This window comes from Photinus pyralis, unplaced genomic scaffold (genome assembly GCF_008802855.1).
Source record: "Photinus pyralis isolate 1611_PpyrPB1 unplaced genomic scaffold, Ppyr1.3 Ppyr1.4_LG5, whole genome shotgun sequence".
Taxonomy (NCBI): Eukaryota; Metazoa; Arthropoda; class Insecta; order Coleoptera; family Lampyridae; genus Photinus; species Photinus pyralis.
This window is the reverse complement of record NW_022170596.1, coordinates 27,482,212-27,499,447: the sequence shown is the minus strand read 5'-3', so window position 1 is coordinate 27,499,447 and position 17,236 is coordinate 27,482,212. Positions and strand designations below refer to the sequence as shown.

General features: G+C 35.8%; 1 protein-coding gene across 2 annotated transcripts in view; it reads right to left on the bottom strand.

Moving 5' to 3' along the window:
• The window catches only part of LOC116170173 (four and a half LIM domains protein 2), an 86,568-nt gene extending 69,724 nt beyond the window's left edge, over window positions 1-16,844 (bottom strand). The window contains exons 1-3 of one of the 2 annotated variants that reach the window (XM_031486398.1): window positions 16,605-16,844; window positions 10,963-11,048; window positions 10,154-10,259 (exon numbers count right to left, since the gene is read on the bottom strand). In XM_031486398.1, coding sequence (XP_031342258.1) covers window positions 10,154-10,259; window positions 10,963-11,026 — 170 coding nt within the window. In that variant the 5' untranslated portion in view covers window positions 11,027-11,048; window positions 16,605-16,844. The remainder of the gene's footprint in view (window positions 1-10,153; window positions 10,260-10,962; window positions 11,049-16,604) is intronic. The other variant, XM_031486399.1, reaches the window with a different exon arrangement.
• Window positions 16,845-17,236: the final 392 nt, after the last annotated feature.

Genomic DNA, 17,236 nt, shown 5'->3' with positions numbered 1-17,236 from the left:
ATATCCTGGAAGGTTTTCAATAGCTCTTTTTTCCTTCCTTGCAATCAATTAAGTCCCTAGAGCTATTGCCTATCGAATGATTAAGCGAGGGCAACCCTGAATTGAATTTGAATATTTTGGTTCGGGACGGTTGGAAAAGAGTGTGTCTCTTTAGGCTAATTATTTATTCGAAAACATAATTGATCTTTCAAATTTAAAACAATTGTCACAGAACATAAGAGAGAAAAGGCAAAATACGAGAAAAAAATTAAAACTTTGCCACCCTATATAACGAAAAGGACGCCCTTTAGACCATGCATATATTTGCATTTTTTAGCGTAACACAACGAAGTTGAGGTAAAGCTTATGTGCTCGTGTTTCCGTCCGTCCGTCCGTTCCATCGAGATCTCGGCCCCTGGGCCACCTAGAGACTTCGGGTTTTCGCTAATTGATAGCTGTTATGGTCTATATTTGCCCAATTCGATCAGTTTCATTTAACTCCATATTTTGCGCAGACTGCGCAATACCAACTTTCACATTTATGGGGATATTTCTTTGAAATTTTAACCACAGACGCTTCTAGTAAAGATAAACATTTCGCGCATAGTAAAAATTATGTGGGCATGCGCAGTGACTGCGCAATGCCAACTTTCTTATTTATGGAGATATTGCTTTGAAATTTTAACCACAGACGCTTCTAGTAAAGGCAAACATTTCGCACATAGCAAAAATGATGTGTGGGCATGCGCAGTGATGTGTGGGCATACTGCGCAATGCCAAATTTCTTATTTGTGGAGATATTTCTTTGAAATTTTAACCACAGGCGCTTCTAGTAAAGGTAAACATTTCGCACATAGAAAAAATTATGTGGGCATACGCAGTGACTGCACAGGCTGCTCATAGCCAACTTTCTTATGTATGGTAATATTTCTTTGAAACTTTATAACTTATAACTCCTCTCTTTCTCTGGACGTGGATGTGCTTCAATAGGCAGATTCGACATTTTGTGTGCTTTTGGTGACGATGCGTCGTTTCAATACTTTGTGTTACGCGGCAATACCCACGAGTGGGTTTTGGAACATTTTTTCTTATTTTCACGAGTGCTATCACGCTCTGACATATCTGCATGACATTAATTAACACCTTGTATACTAACGTTGCAAATTTAGGTTGAAGAGAATTACTTCTGTCTTCTTCCCGACCCATACACCTAATTCCTTTGGGTAATTTTGATGCTCCTTTTGTTTATTTATACAGGTGACACATCGATTTGTACATTTCATAAGATGAATTAATGTGTGAAGATGTCCCACGCATCCTGAATGAAAGGTTAAGGCTATTTAGAAATACAAACAAATTCATTCGAAATAAAACGGAATTATAGAAAGAAGTTATTTTCCGCTTCCAAACATTAGGCAACATACCCGTATTTTCATGTGAATATCAATTCTTTGTAGGTACCTACTCATTTGTACTTGTTTGTATATTTACATTTTACGAGACCTTTTATTAAGTACCTGGCAAATTTTAAGGATGACAAATTTCGAGCGGCGCATTTCCAAAATTGTGACGTCTTCGTATGAAAAATGAAAAGGTGTGATAGGTTGACCCTCGAGTTGACCAACATTTTATTTTTAAACGAGTGTCACACATTTACAACAACACACTTTTATTGTAGGTATTGTTTACGAGGATAAATTTGAAAATCAAAGTAACTTCGTCGCTTTTGTAATGCCAAAGTGATGTTTACAAATGATTTAGTGGGCGTTGTTTCATATGATGATGTAAATGTTTGTATGAATAATGTCGCACGCGTTTTGTTTTTTTAGTGTGGACATTTTTGCAAATTAGAATCAAAGATCGACTTCAGTCCAGGATGTTTGCCCAATCATATTAACATGCCCGTGAACTTTGCCTTAAATTTTTCCAAAGTTGGTCAGTATGTCTGATCCTTATGAAACTTCAAAATTTACCTTTTTTAACCTGGAGATCGCTGAGCTATAGCACACCGACCAAACCACCACCACCACCTGAGAATCCCTCAGCTGGAGATATTATTGCAAAAAATACATTTCATAAAAGCCGAGCATATTCAACACTTCAGTAACACTAAGTTCACACTTACACGTTCGGTTTGTCCTCCACCTGTCGGGAGGATTTATGGTCAGGAATGCCATATGGCGCTCTATCCTCTAAGCTAAGCCTTCACCCAGCCCATATCTCAACCTCGATCCGAAATCAGACTGGCATCTTGTTAGTTATCGTATACTCACGATGACCGAAACTATACAAAAATATTGTAACAAGGTGCCGGAAAATGCAGAATTTGTAATTGATGGGAAAAAAACAAAGGCATTCAATAATCCTTGGCGATTTCCCTACCAGTGTACTGCCACGATATTATTTTTTTTTATGAAATAACTCGCTCGAATATCGCAGGTTTTGAAAAAAAAAACATTTTAGAATTGCTTGATGCTCCAATAATAATATACAGGGTCCTGCAACCGTGCGTCGGTCTTTCCTAGCCCATACCTGGTAAAAATATCAAAAAACTATTTTTGTGAAAAATATTGAATAACCTAAAAAATACGGGGTTTTGGTACAAAACACCAAATATAAAAATTGAAGAGCATGGAAAAGACTATCGAATAAGAAATAAAATAGTGCGAGTTCCGTTTGAAAAAAATAGTTATTTATTTAAAACACTGAAATATGGCAGTTTTGCTATTTTTTTGGGAACACCCTGTATCACTAAATTCAACTTTCTCATTACCAAAGTGTTGCCTTTTATTCAGATTCACATTATTGATCAAATCTATTTCTTAACTATAAAAATTAAGGTCGGTACAATTTATCGAAGTGGGGGTGGCTTATAGAGAATTATTAGGAAAAAAATGAATAATTTGGCAACATTGACAAAAAACCAAGTAGTGAATAGGTTGCCATGTAGAGGTTAAAAAATGACATCGAATTACCTAAAAATATACAGAATGTTCCATTAAAAAAAATTTGCACAACAGTTTTTTTGATATTTTTTAGTAGGTATGAGCTAGGAAAGACCGAAGCACTGCTGCAGGGCCCTGTATATTTTCACACTAAGAAACAAGCAGATATAAATATTTGCACGTGGTTTTTAGAGAAAAAAATGGGTCACACAAATTGAGAACGAAATTCTGTGTAGGTACCTACTATACAGTAATCGAGGGGTATTTTACTGGGCAAACTTTTGGAAGCGTACTGCCGCAGTTCGAGGTACTGCTGATGTACTACCAGATCCTGTTTGCATACTCCCATGACCCACGAAACGAAGAACCATCGTATCGACATTTTTTGTTATTAATGCCATCAAAAAATGGTGCAATGGTTGTAGGTATACAGTGATATTCGTGTAGAAGTAGACATAGAAATAACTTCTTGAAACAAATGAAGATCTGGTTGTCATATTAATTATTAATTTGAATATTGTCGCTTTAGCTTCACAGAAAATAAATCTCTAAAGCTCCTTTAACTGTTATTGGCACTATACCAATTGGAAAGATCAACTTTTTGTTTAGTTGAATACATCGCACACGAACCGAAATTAGAATAGGGAAGTCAAAGCGATAATATTCAAATTAATTAATATGACAGGCAGATCCTCATTTGTTGTAGGTAGTTACTTTGGTGGCATAACATTTGGGGTTTTTCAGGAGACTTTTTATCATGTAAAAGTAAACTGTAGACATAGGAAATTCCTATGTCTACTTCTGCATGAATATTACTGTATAATTAAAAGAACATCTAAATGCCTTGTATGTGTTATTTGATTTATTTATCTTGAGCCGATTTAATAACTTGTTGGGATCACATTTTTTGGAAAAAAGTGTCACACAAAAGTTGAAGGAGATCTCCTAATTTTGAACTCGGTAATGAAAAGAGCGGGAAATTGTACTAACACACAGTTTCTTATCAATTGCTTTGGTCTATCAATTAAAGTATAAATAGGAGTAGGGCCGAGAGTAGGGCTCTTGGTGATGGTAGGGACGATCAGATATGTCCCAAAATTTATATAGGTACACGCTTTAGACCCCCCAAACATGTTACATTTAAAATTTCAACCCCTATGATCACGTAAGTAGTTGTATATTTGGTTATTTTATTTATTTTTATTTTTACCTTTATTTTTAAGTGGGCGGGGTTTCAAGCGAGCCCATCCACTATACATTTACAAATATCCATGCCCAAACCCGTATTTGAACCAGGGACCCTTGGTACCGCAATCGAACTTCAACTCTACCGTACCACACAGGCCGGATATTGTACAAGAGTGGGAAGTTACAGTGAATCTTATGGGGGGGGGGGGGGGGTTACTTTTAGTACTCAGTGCTTCCAGTGACCGTGCTAACTTCACGGATTTGATTTTTAAATAAAAAAGTTAAAGCTTCATAGATGCCTGACTAAAGAAATATGGATTTTCCAATTTAAGACATTGTCGATGACAATTCCAAGAAATTTACAGTCAGTTGATAGTGGATATCGAGGTGGATAGTCTTTATTATTAAAATTTGCAGCTTATGATTTGGAATTACTCGATGGGCGTGAGCTAAACTCAATACATTTGGTCTTTCCATTATTTACAATTAAATCATTCATGCCAAGCAAACCTTATTCAACACTTGTTCCCCTTTTGCTAAAAGTTAGTGATGAGCTACCAAAACATTGGAGTCGTCGGCATAATTAATAATGCGGAAATTCTCTGTTTCAGCAACGCGATATAACTCAATCACATAGATAATGTAGAGTAGTGGACCCGAGAGTGGACCTATCACACTCCCTTGAGGCACTATACTTCTATACTTTGAGTTCTCGATTAAAAGTGGAATTTTTTATTATCACAACCTTTTTTGACGTCCAGACTTGAACACGTTTCCAGCAACTCCCCTAACACCATAGTACAAAGTAGCATAAGCTTTAAAGAGGTCAAAAAATAGATCCAAAACCTTTTGTTTCTGTTCCAATCCTTTTATTATCGAAAAGTAGCAGTTTGGACTTTAGTGTAACCATCTTGTAGATTGCTGAGCACCTTATGACCCTCTAAAAAGTTTCTGCGATCAGATATAATTGTTTCAAATACTCTAAAAAATGATGGGTCTGTAGTTATCTATATCTAAAGTATCTCCATTTTTAAATTTCGGTTTGATTACCGCCAATTTTAAATAATCCAGCTCTCATGTCTCAATGAAAATTTTTTTTTTCATTTAGCACTTTAATATTTCGATAGAATTTGCTATGCCTAATTTATTGATTTCTTAGAACTCATAATAACGATGCCATTGTTTTAATGTCAGCAAATGGGAGCGCTACATAAACTTCCCGACAGGAAATTAAGTCATTTGTTAACATAATTTTAATGCGGGTGCTTAAAGTAATTAAATATTCGTTTCAAATATATCTAGGTAATACGCCTGAGCCATGGAACTATGCAGCATTAAGCACTAGTTAATTTTAACAGTTTGATTTTCAGTTCAATAGGAATATACTCCAAAAAAAATCGTTTATATGCGTGATTCAGGTTAACAGTAAGACCTCTGGTGTCGTATCGTTACCTACTCTTCAATAGTTCAATTCGGTTCAATTAGACCAAAATTATGAATTAAAAAAACTTGGATTTTAAGTTTTAACTTGATTGAAAAACTGCTCGAAATTTTAAACTGAGTCTATTCCAAAAGTCTAATGGGGAGACCTGAACCCCCCACTGAAACTATGAGAATTAGTTCGTTTTCAGGTCTTAAAGTGTTTTCCTTTAAAGGAGGTCGAATTTAATAGAGCTTGAATGCTAGATGATAATGTGCCTTATCACACCCTTTCCATTCGGATCATTTCCTACATCGACTGTCCATTATACTCGAATTTATCATCTCTTAAATGTTAAATTTTGACATTTTGGCGAGTTTAACTTCAATCGTAATTGAATGTTTAACCCCAATTTTCGTGCATCGTGCGACCGCTCTGATTGACGCCTTTCAAATCCGCAAATAAACGAATCGAAAGCGGATTAGTAAAAAAAATGAAAATTGTGGGGTTGCCTATTCCATTACGCCTGAAAGCTTTTCAATAGCTAAAGATTAGGGCTTTTACATTGGAGTGCTCGCGTTTGCTGCTTCATTGAAGCATAATTCATCGAGTATCTAAAGTGAGAACTGCTAGGGATTGATTTAATTTAATTTTAGAATTTCGATTTAGTGTAAGGCTTTATCTTTGTGACGTGACGAACTTTTAATTAATTTTTGAAGTTGATTTTCTATTGCAGACTTGCTTCCCCTCCTGCCACAGTAATCAAGGTGGTATAATTTAACGGTTAGGGAACTGAATCACCTCAACCACTATTGCGGTTACACGGGAAAGTTGCAAATAAACAGATGAGACGGTTTTTCAGCGGAAAGTCCACTTTCGCATTTCCAAATTTATAGCAAACTTCAAACAATCGGCTCCAAGGAAATTTTATACGAATAGGGTAGAAATCAAAAAACGCCATTTTAGAGATAATCAGGAATTTCTTGAACGTTGAATTCAGGAAAAATAAAAATATTTAGATCTCCCGTTTATGTGATCACTATGAACTTTAAATCGCATTTGTTGTAGAATCTAATCAAGATATTAGGGAGCCGTCATGGTGAATTAGGCAGAAAGTGTAAATTTTTCCGGAATATTATCGTTGGAATCGCGCAATCAGTGCAACTCTACCTTTCTAGTAAGCTTTGGAACATAGAACCACTTCAAAGCCCAAAATAAATTATTGTTATTGTGACCTACAACAAAATATAAAGTAATGCGAAACTTTTGTTAATTATTTATAACATAAGTGTAAAAAACATATAAATAATTTCGTTTAGCTCTTGTTTTAGGTAATAACTTACAATATTTATTTAGAACTAGGTTTGGAAGACTAATCACCTAGATCGTCCAATATGAAAATTGAGTTTTCAATCTACAATCGATTCCTATACACTTAAATCAGGTATTTTTCTGAACGTTTGCAATTTATGCACATATTCGAAATCAAAACAATAAACAACTGATCATAATACTCCTAATATTTATTAATAACTTCAGAGCTATTATAAGTGACGATAGAATTACAGTTGGAAATTTGTAATTAACTAATGACGAGTTGTGTAAATCAAGTTGATGTGTTTGGAATTATTCCAAATATTACCGTTGACGTTCCTTAAATTATTCGCAAAACAAATCGTCCACACGATATTAGGTCAGTTTTTTTGATATACTTACAGTTAAAAATTGATTATCAACATAAATTTCTCAACAAACAAGGCGAGATACAGGGCTTTTAAATAAATATTTAGAATAATAAAAAAAAACATAAAAATGTATTAAATTGCACAATGTAGGTTCATATAAATTATTCAAAAAACTATTTTACAGAAAAAATCATATAGCGGACACCGAAACTCAATAGATAACCTAGGGTCAAGTCTAGGGCTGGGGTAAAGTTACGGCGCCCGTAGACAGACAGATACGCAAATGGAAATCCTCCCAAATACAACGTAAGGGTAGGGACCTCGGTAGGGACATATCTAACATGTAACATCCCCCCCCCCCCCAAATTAATTCCAGATATTTGCTTTGTATTAAGCCGTTTTGAATTTCTACAAGGCATTGATAGCGTTTTCTGATCTTGGATGTTGACCTGTACCCAATTCTTCAGTGTGTGGTGACTGAGGGTAAACTTGGGCGTGCATGCTCAATATATCACGATCAACGGTGTTAACGATCGAGAAGACCATAGTCCAGTCAAATTACGGTTTGGGTTGGATGTTGTTACTTCACTCAACGACACCAAGCGCATCATATGTAAAAAAATTCGCTGAATCCGAAAATCCTAGTCCCCCTGGCCGGAAACGCCCGGAACATATTGTTATAACCAAAAAACGAAGAAAAATGAAAAGGAAAATGTCGTGTTTTTTCACATTTCACGTTTATCTCGTTAACTACCTATTTCTCCGAAGGAAAAAATGAATAGAAATGAACTTGTTTAGAATAAAATTTTCTATAAGATACAGTTGGTCCGGAACGCTCATTTTCAACTGTTATTGTTATTTATGGAAAAATGTAAAAAAGTAATCTCGGAAATTAACACTTTGTTATTACTAAGCAAAATTCATCCGATCTTTTTGAAAATCCGTATTTAGTAACTTCTTTTGATAACAAAACAATATAACAAACCAGATTAATTAAAAATTAATTAAATTAATTAAAAATCGTATCTCCGAATGCGAGCAGAAAGTCAAAACATTTCCCTTTTCCTTCCCCCCCCCCCTTTGTTTGACATTTGACTCCATTCCCTTTCTATCCCAATACATATATATCAATTCTATCTATCATTTCCTTCATCTGTTTCCTTACTGTGTCGTCCGCGTAACTCAAGGACCTTATTCTTCCTTCTTCCCATTACGATCACTCCACGTTGACCCTGTCTTACTATTTTTTCCATGTGTCTCATGTAGAAAGTAAATAAGGTTGGGCCTCGGGTTGGGCTAGGTGAGCATTCCTGTCTCAGTCCTTTACATGTGCAGAACACTTCAGACTCTTCTAGTCTTACCCTCATTCTTGTCTCCTCGATTCTGTCTATTTCCCATCTTGGAAAACAGTCACTAAACCACCCACGAGACCACCCACATAAATCGAATCTCAATCCATACGACGCTGGCCTCGATGTAATTATAATTACAATTGCCTCTTTGACAGCGGAAAACTCCCTTTAACTAATTAACTTGAAGTCCTTAAAGAAAGGTTGCTCCTCGGGTTTCTCTTAAGGGACAAACGCTCGATATCCACAGCACTCGTACTAACCTTCTTCGTAAACGTGAAAAAAACGCCTCGACTTAACGTTCACCTTTATCACGACGTAAAGAAAATTCCGAGGAAAATTCTTTAAACACTCTCCAGCCTTCTTCTACACAACTTTACAATTAAACAAGACGACTGTCCGTAAGTACGGTAGTACGCTAAATCAAACGGATACGTTTCAAACGTCCACCAGCAAAAAAGCAACGTCTGTCTCTTCTACAATTTCTCTTCCGCATCCAACAAATTAATGCGTCTTCGAATAAATTAAAAACCAGTGTTTCCTTATCGGCAAAAAACCATTTCCACGTGCATATCTTGAAACTAATTAAGCGACGCAGCGATAACGCTCTTATCACAAGCACCAGAGATAATGTAAAAACCTAATCTAAAACACGTAATTCCCATAACAAAATAACACAATTATTTAAATAAAATCAAACATCAAATAATTCTGATACATCAGGATGACCCCCGAATTCAACGAATATGATGCAGATTTGCGCTTAATATAAAAATTAACGACCACATTTACGTTTTAAAAATAATTGAAATTAAACATACAGGGTGACCCAACACTACTGTAGTTGATGAAACCAAACAAAACAATGTAATATACAGTCGGTCGTTCCCCTTCGTTTTCCGATTCCCATTTGTGTTTCCTGTAACATCCTCTTCTCTTCTATTGCTCTTTCATATAATACCTTTGCATATATTCTGTACGCCGTGGATATTGGCGTGATTTCCCTATCATTTTCCATTCACGATCGGTGGTAAATCGGCACTATTTTCCCTTCCTTCCATTCATCAGGTAAGTAGTCCCCTTCCTGTCCATATCTTGTTTAATAGTTTCCTCATCCTTTCCTTGATACGAAAATGCAGTCTCATTTTCTATTTAAACCCCTCTCGCCATCGGCCAAAAAAGACCGTATCGGTTGATCCCTATTGAGAACTACTTACAAATTGATTTCTCCAGAACTTTTGGTAAGGGGGGAGCAGCGCACCGTGAAGCTCTTCTCCAATATTTTCAAAATTACTCTTATGACTTAACTGCCCGAAATCTAGGATTTATCAATAACTCTGAAGAGGTAGGTACCTTGCCGAGGACATCCAGAATTAGAATTGCAAAATTCTATACATGCGGGGCTGAGTTCACAGACATTCATTTCTGTCTAATTTAAGCAACTCCGGCAAATGAATTGAGAATTAAAAAGAGAGAAAGTTAACGTCGTTACATTTTTGTCATGTGCCCAATGCAAAAAATTAGATCAGGGAGAATTTTTCTCAAGTCACATTAAAATATAGTATGTACTTACTACTTACAACGTACTTAATAAATTCGCTGAGAAGGTGTTTCCGGTGTTCAGATTGAAACAGGAAACAACGATATCCCGACCTTGTTATAAAAATAAAACAGTCTTCCTCAACAAAACGTTCTGAAACAATAATCACCACTAAAGAATATTCTATGCGCCTCCCCTGTAACTAAATCAATTGATTACCACAGCTACTACCTTACAGTTAGGCAATTGCAATGTAGAGGCGAATTGCAAATTGCATAAGAAGCTCGAACGCGTTGTTCGACTATAAAGCCCCAATCGAAATTTACATACTTGCATTCGTAAGAATTTTCTTTGAACAATTTAAATGTAAATAGTCATCCTTGAACTGAAAATGAAGCTAAGAATTCCCCGGCTAAATAAGGAGACTTCTACGAAATTAACGAACTCGTTAAGTATCTTTCTCAAACACGTTTTCGGTTTTAACAAATTAGTAATACACCTACACGTTTCACGACGATTAGACCTGATGGCACGGCGATTATGAAAATGAACGTAAGCGGCAGGAAAACCTCTGCCCATGTAAGGCAAGCAAATTGGAACTGGGTTAATTATTAACACTTTCTTAGTGGCATTTGAGGATTTTTGGTTTATACAAACAGTACATGGAGTTTCCCAATGACTGCTTTCTCCGTAATTTCTTGCGCTTGAGCATTTTTTGGAATAAGCAGCAGACACTGAACATTCAATTATCAAAAATTTGAATCTTTAACATACATATAATCGAGCAGATAATCAACCATTCTTACCAAGTCTATTACAGTATTTTGTCTGTGCTATTCGAGGTGCTATTACTTACCTCCAAATGTGAGGCTTGTAGCCGTTTTCACAACTGTTGCAATTAAGGCACGGTCGTCCATCATCCAATTCCTTCACCTGAGCACCCTGAAAGAAGATACTATATGAGATATACTGTTACATATAAACAAGATCAGGAAACATCAAACAGCCCTCACAGATCTTGTGAGCAGTAAATAACTTTATTTTTGTCATCAATTCATCCCTTAAACCTGAAGAAGAACCAATCCAAACATTACTCAGTACGAAGTATGTATGATCGAAAGCATAAATTGCGTGTTAAGTTGGTCACGCAGATTTTGTTTTGAAAAGAAGAAAAACTCGAATCGCTAAGGTATCGTGTCAGGTGTATATTGTTACAAGCATCATAAATGAGTGTAACAAATAACATTTACGTGGTTGGGTATCGATTACCTCCTTCGGCAAATGAAACCCTCACATTACACCCACGGAATACTCAAGTTAAAGAAACAATGAATGTAGAAAGTTGTCTCTTTAAAACTCGAGATTAGTCAATTTGGTTTGCGGGACTGGTACGGCATGTGCCAGATGCGATACTTGTTACGAAATATTTACAGTAAATTAATCTATCAAGTAAATATGTGTAGAGGAACTTGCACTGTAATTATAATTTTGAGTTCAGGTGTCCCATAAATTATACTTTATAATTGGTAGTAGACAGGTAATAATTATAGAAAATTTGATTTATCAATCTAAGCTAAGCTACCTCAATTAATTTATTTAATTAATTTAATGAAAACACCATTAAGTGTTAGTAAAAAGGTGCACTTTGGGATCATAAAGTAGGTTTTGCCTAAAATCCAGGGTTGGAGGCCGCAAGTCAATAAGAATTCTTCAATTTTTTCTGCAACTCTTTCGTTCGCCCATACTGTTTCGATTTTAATCTTCGAAATCCATGTAGCAATCGCCAGTAAATACAGATAAATGTCTTCCGTGCGGTTAACATTATGAACTAGTGGCTCTTCAAAACCTCCGATGCTCTTTGAGGAAGTAGGTGTTACTTTGTTCGAGCTCCCATTAGCAGTATCTTCGGACGAGGGCATACCAGTAATATTTTGGGTCTCATATGATTTATTAACATCTTGTAATTTTTTTCAGTAAATGATCATTTACTAGAACAATTAGTTTTTTTGCATCGCCAATATATGTGTCTCGCCTAGACGATCTTTCCGCCCTTTGAGAGTACCCTCCTCCGCGAGCTCCTCCGACACTCCGTTTTGACAGCACCAATAGTATGTCTAGTCCTGACCTTCCTCTTGCCCTATGAGTACCCTCTTGCGACAATACGTTCTTAAGATATAAGGAATTATATCCGATCACGATAAGGGGTCGAGGAGAAGGACTATGGCTCGGACTATGGTTGATAGAAATTAATTCCTTTCGTTGAAACCTTTCATTCGAGTACCACTCGGAGTACCATGAAGGATAAAACCAGTCCCCCCCACCCCTCTCTTTTGATGAAATTTAATCCTTCTCCGTTCGGTCGAATTACTCAAATTATTCAATCGTCTGAAGATCAGGTACTTAGACACTTCCCTCAACTTAAAAAGTAGGTAACCTATCGGCGAACTTATCGACAGAACGGATAATAGTCGCAATCTGTCATACTAGATGGCGCCTCTGTTGACAAAGATGTACATAATTGTGGATATAATTTATTAATCGATGCGGCGGATCAGGTTGAAAATTCGACGAACATGCCCGAAAATTCCACAAAAAATACACAAAAATTGCAAAAAACGATAGTTCTAAAAAATTCACGGTACACCTTGTACATTTTTGGATTCTACAGACAGTTTTACACCTAAATAAATAATTAATAATTTACCGATTTTATTTTACTTATTACTTATTTTTTTGTTTAATCGTAGATTATCTAATGTAATCATTTGAAATATATACACGGTGTCCATTTTTCGAGTGCCACTATGGGGATCTCGCTTACCTGAAGAGATAGAGAGTTGGTTAAATGGGGGCAAAGTTGCGAATTTTCGTGCTGAATAATAATCTGAAAGGAAATTAGAAATATTTTTAGTAGTTTTGAAAATATCGCAAAAAAAACAAAAATGTCTGACCTTCGTTTTTAATTTTTTCATGGTAAACTAATCATACTAGACATTTCTAATTATCACATTATTCAGACACTTTTTAATTTTTTGGGAAGAGTGCTTTGGAAAAACAAAACGTTCTTTTATCGTGAACAAAAGTTTGACAGTTTGATCCATCTGTCTGGTTGGAGCGTTGGCAGGGAACTAGTTGTGTTGAGACAATTCGATTTTCATCTGAATAGAATTGAACCTTCGTTTTGCAAGCAAATTATAATTCAAATTAGAACAAAAATACATAAGAATAAATAATATTTTCGCAATAAATCTAGCACAAACGTAAATAAGTCAACCTTTTGTTCACAACAAAAGAACGTTTTGTTTTTCCAAAGCATTCTTCGAAGAAAATGAAAATTGTAATTTTAGGAAAAATGTGTTACTGAACCACCATGTGTGATATATCGTTGTAAAGAGAAAAAAAGACCTAATCTCAAAATGTCAAAATCCAAAACGGCGCCCATAAAAAAATTAAAGTTGCCACGTGTTTCTCCGTCCTCTTAAAAGTTATTGAAAACGGGTTGCCAGATTCGAAATCTCCATTAAAAAGTGTCTGAATTCAAATGTGTTAATTAGAAATGTCCAGAACGATTAGTTTACTATGAAAAAATTAAAAACGAAAATCAGAAATTTTCTTTTTTTTTTGCGATATTTTCAAAACTTTTGAAGATATTTTAAATTTCTTTTTAGGTTATTATTCATCACGAAAATTCACAACTTTGTCCCCATTTAACCAAATGTCTATCTCTTAAGATAAGCGAGATCCCCATAGTGGCACTCGAAAAATGGACACCGTGTATACAGGGCGCTTCAAACTCCCCAGGTGAGACACTGTAATCCTATTTGAAAAATTGACTTACGGACATTAAAAAATAGAATTTGACTATGTTTTGGTCCTCGTAGTCGTATAAATGACCGAAAACAGCCTCGAAAACAGCATATTAGGTGTAAAATTTTGGTTATACCATTGTATAAATTGTTTAAGTATTTAAACAATGGTTATACCAAATTTCATGGAATCGGGAATTTGTGTGTAGGATGCCCACATCAGGAACGGTATTCTATTTCCATATTTTTTGAGAATTCTATGTAACGTACCAACCTATTTAAGGGGATATTTTTCCGTTTTAGTTTCGTGTGACTGTGGCATTTGAACGTACCTCGGAACTTACCGTTTACTTAATTTCAAAGTAAGCGCTTGATATTTTCATTCCGTGAAGTATATAGGGGGGTTTGTTTTCTTTGTTTCGTTTTCCTGTAGCTAGTATGTAGATACCGTTAATTAATTTGTGCTTCCGCGGGTTCCGCTCCGATTTGGTAGGCCATCTTAGAAATCTGCATTTGCCTCGACCCATTAAGTAATAATTGCCCTCGAGATTGCCCTTGAGCTTGATAATCTGGATGGTCTCTATTTACCACTAAGTGACCCATTTATAAGGAAAATAAAATCCTTTTTTTTTCGTTATTTAATAATTCCACAACAGAATTTCTCGATATTTATGCGCATTTAATCACTTATAATTGCACAAGAGGTTTGTATTTTACCGAATAAATTTGGGTTGTTAAGGTAATGAAAATCTGTTGCCTAGCAATTAGACGAGAAAAACTGTCAACTAATAAAAATGCGACACCGAAGGTGGAGCATTTTTAGGTTGACAGTTTTTCGAGTTCAATTGCTAAAAGGAAACAGATTTGAATTGCAACAACCCAAATTTACTCGGTTTAAATATAAACCTCGAGTGTAATTCGGCAGGACAATTTAACTAACAAGAAATTCACCAAACTAGTCAATTATTGACAGACGTCAAGCTAATCATATGGGAAAGGATAATGCGATAATTGTTCCAAAATGAAAAGTGAAAAAACCACTAGTGCATTTGTCGCTGGAAAAGTTGCAGGTAACTTTTGCCGCTGTCAAAGTGACAATTGCACTGCGGCTTATGCGATTTTTTATACATGAGTTGAATTGTCTCTATAATTATAACGGTGTCTGCGAGGGTGTCTCTATGAGCCCATCTGGACTTGCACCATGGCCAGACTTATCGAGCCATATTTCATTTTCATATTTTGTCATACCTTCCGGTCGAGAGCTCGAAACGCTCATTCCTGCAGAGCGTGTTTTTCATTATCGCGACCCCATTCAATACTTTTAATCCCGTTTTATTCCATTCTAATTACTTATAACGTCCTACAAACGACAAAATAATGAAGATGCGTTTACTTCCAATTCAATATTTCGTTACCCCTCAAATATGTAAATGATAAAGGGAGATATTTTTTTCTTCTACATGCTTGTAATCTCGCTTGTAATTATCTCAAAACGGTTGGCGCTCGGGTTGGCGTTAACCTGTTTTTGCGTATAAACAGCAAATTTTCATTTTCTGGCTGACCTTTGGTTCAATTTTTAACAGACACTTTGTACGAAGCAATTTTATTTTATTTGTGGCAAACTCTCAATGCTGAGATCTAAAACGTCTAAAACCTTTTACGAACTATATCACATAGTTTCATCGAGATAGCCATGGAAGGTACAAAGTCTCGGTACAAATGTAGGTGAGTGAAATTAACAGTATCATGTGCAATATGATATTATACAGGACATTAGAGCATGGAATTAGGATGGGATTTAAGTTAGAATGGCAGCAAGATTACTAAATTTACAATGGTATTAACTAGGGATTAATTATGTCATTTCGTTGACCTCTAGCTCTAGGTCAAAACATTTATTGGGAGCCCAATTTTGGCGGGAAAAAATCATTTCATATACGTGTAGCGCTAAATAAATAAATGCAGACAATTTCATTTTACAACAGCTGACCAAGTCGGTTTACAAAATAATAAATAAACCGAAATTGTCCTCGTCTGCAAGGCCAAAATTGTCACTTTTCAATTTGAACAAGTTTTTGATTTAAAATCAGGCACGGGATAATTAGTTCAACGACATTAAACTGAACAGTGTAATAAACTAACCGAGCAATATCGTAATGGACTTCCTTTAACAGGAAGTAAAAATGTCACTCAAAGGCTATAGAGGTGGATAAATAAATAAGTTTCCTGGTTTGGCGCAGCTTGACTTTTACCCAACTTCACAAGAATGTTAAAATGCACCTCAAAATATTGAGGGAGTGGGTGCCTTTGCCTTATCAGAGGGATCGTGACTTTTCATTATTATCCCACTGAGAATAATCCAAGGCAACTATCGACTACCACAGCGACTTGATTTGATTAACCGATTCATCGTCATCTGGACACGGCATAACCGGTAGGGTTAAACGTGTGGGTGCACCATATGTAAAATATCGAAATTCATCAATATGGCACTTAATCATCATACTTTAATATAGAAATGATATCATGCACTCTTCAAATGAATGCAGTTGGATAACTTAATCCCGAAGTTTAGTCACGAATTCTAATTAACCCCGCAGACAATTCTCAGACGAGCAAACGTTAGGCGCCTGCCGCTTTAATTTATCACCTCACTATTTAATAAATTAAACGTGCACTGCACGGGCCTTACCTCAGGGTAAAATCTCTCCTCGGTCATTCGAATATTAGTGCCGTCCATCTCGGAGGGAATCAAAGAACACAGATGTACACGACACAAAAAGCGACACACAAATTAAGGATTCAATCAAAATGAAAATAATCGGCGGTATATTATTTATAAAAACATGTTATAGTTAAAAACAAAACCAAGAACAGTTTATAGGTTAGAATAAACGGAAAAATTAAACCTACCACATTCTACACACGCACCAACACAACTAAAATTCTAAAATCAAATTCGTCGCCTGATACCGGCGAATACCGACATTCGAACTGCCCTGCTCAACCGCTTGCATAACTCGCATTCGTAATCATGAAATGATAAATTCCAAGACGATAGGAATATGAAAAACTGTCATCAATTATTTGCATTGCACATTTACGATTAAACAATGCGCTATTATTTACTATATGAACTGAAAGAGATCCATCGCTTAGCCCCCTCCCCAAACTTTTTCCGTTTTATGGGCTCAGTTCATGGGAGTAGGCAACTTCCCCAAATATCAATCCCGGTGTTCGCGTTTGCACAAACCATAGCTTTTGAAACGAGAGTTATAGAAGGGTGAATTACTAAATTATCGTCAATAACTACCCTTCTTAAAA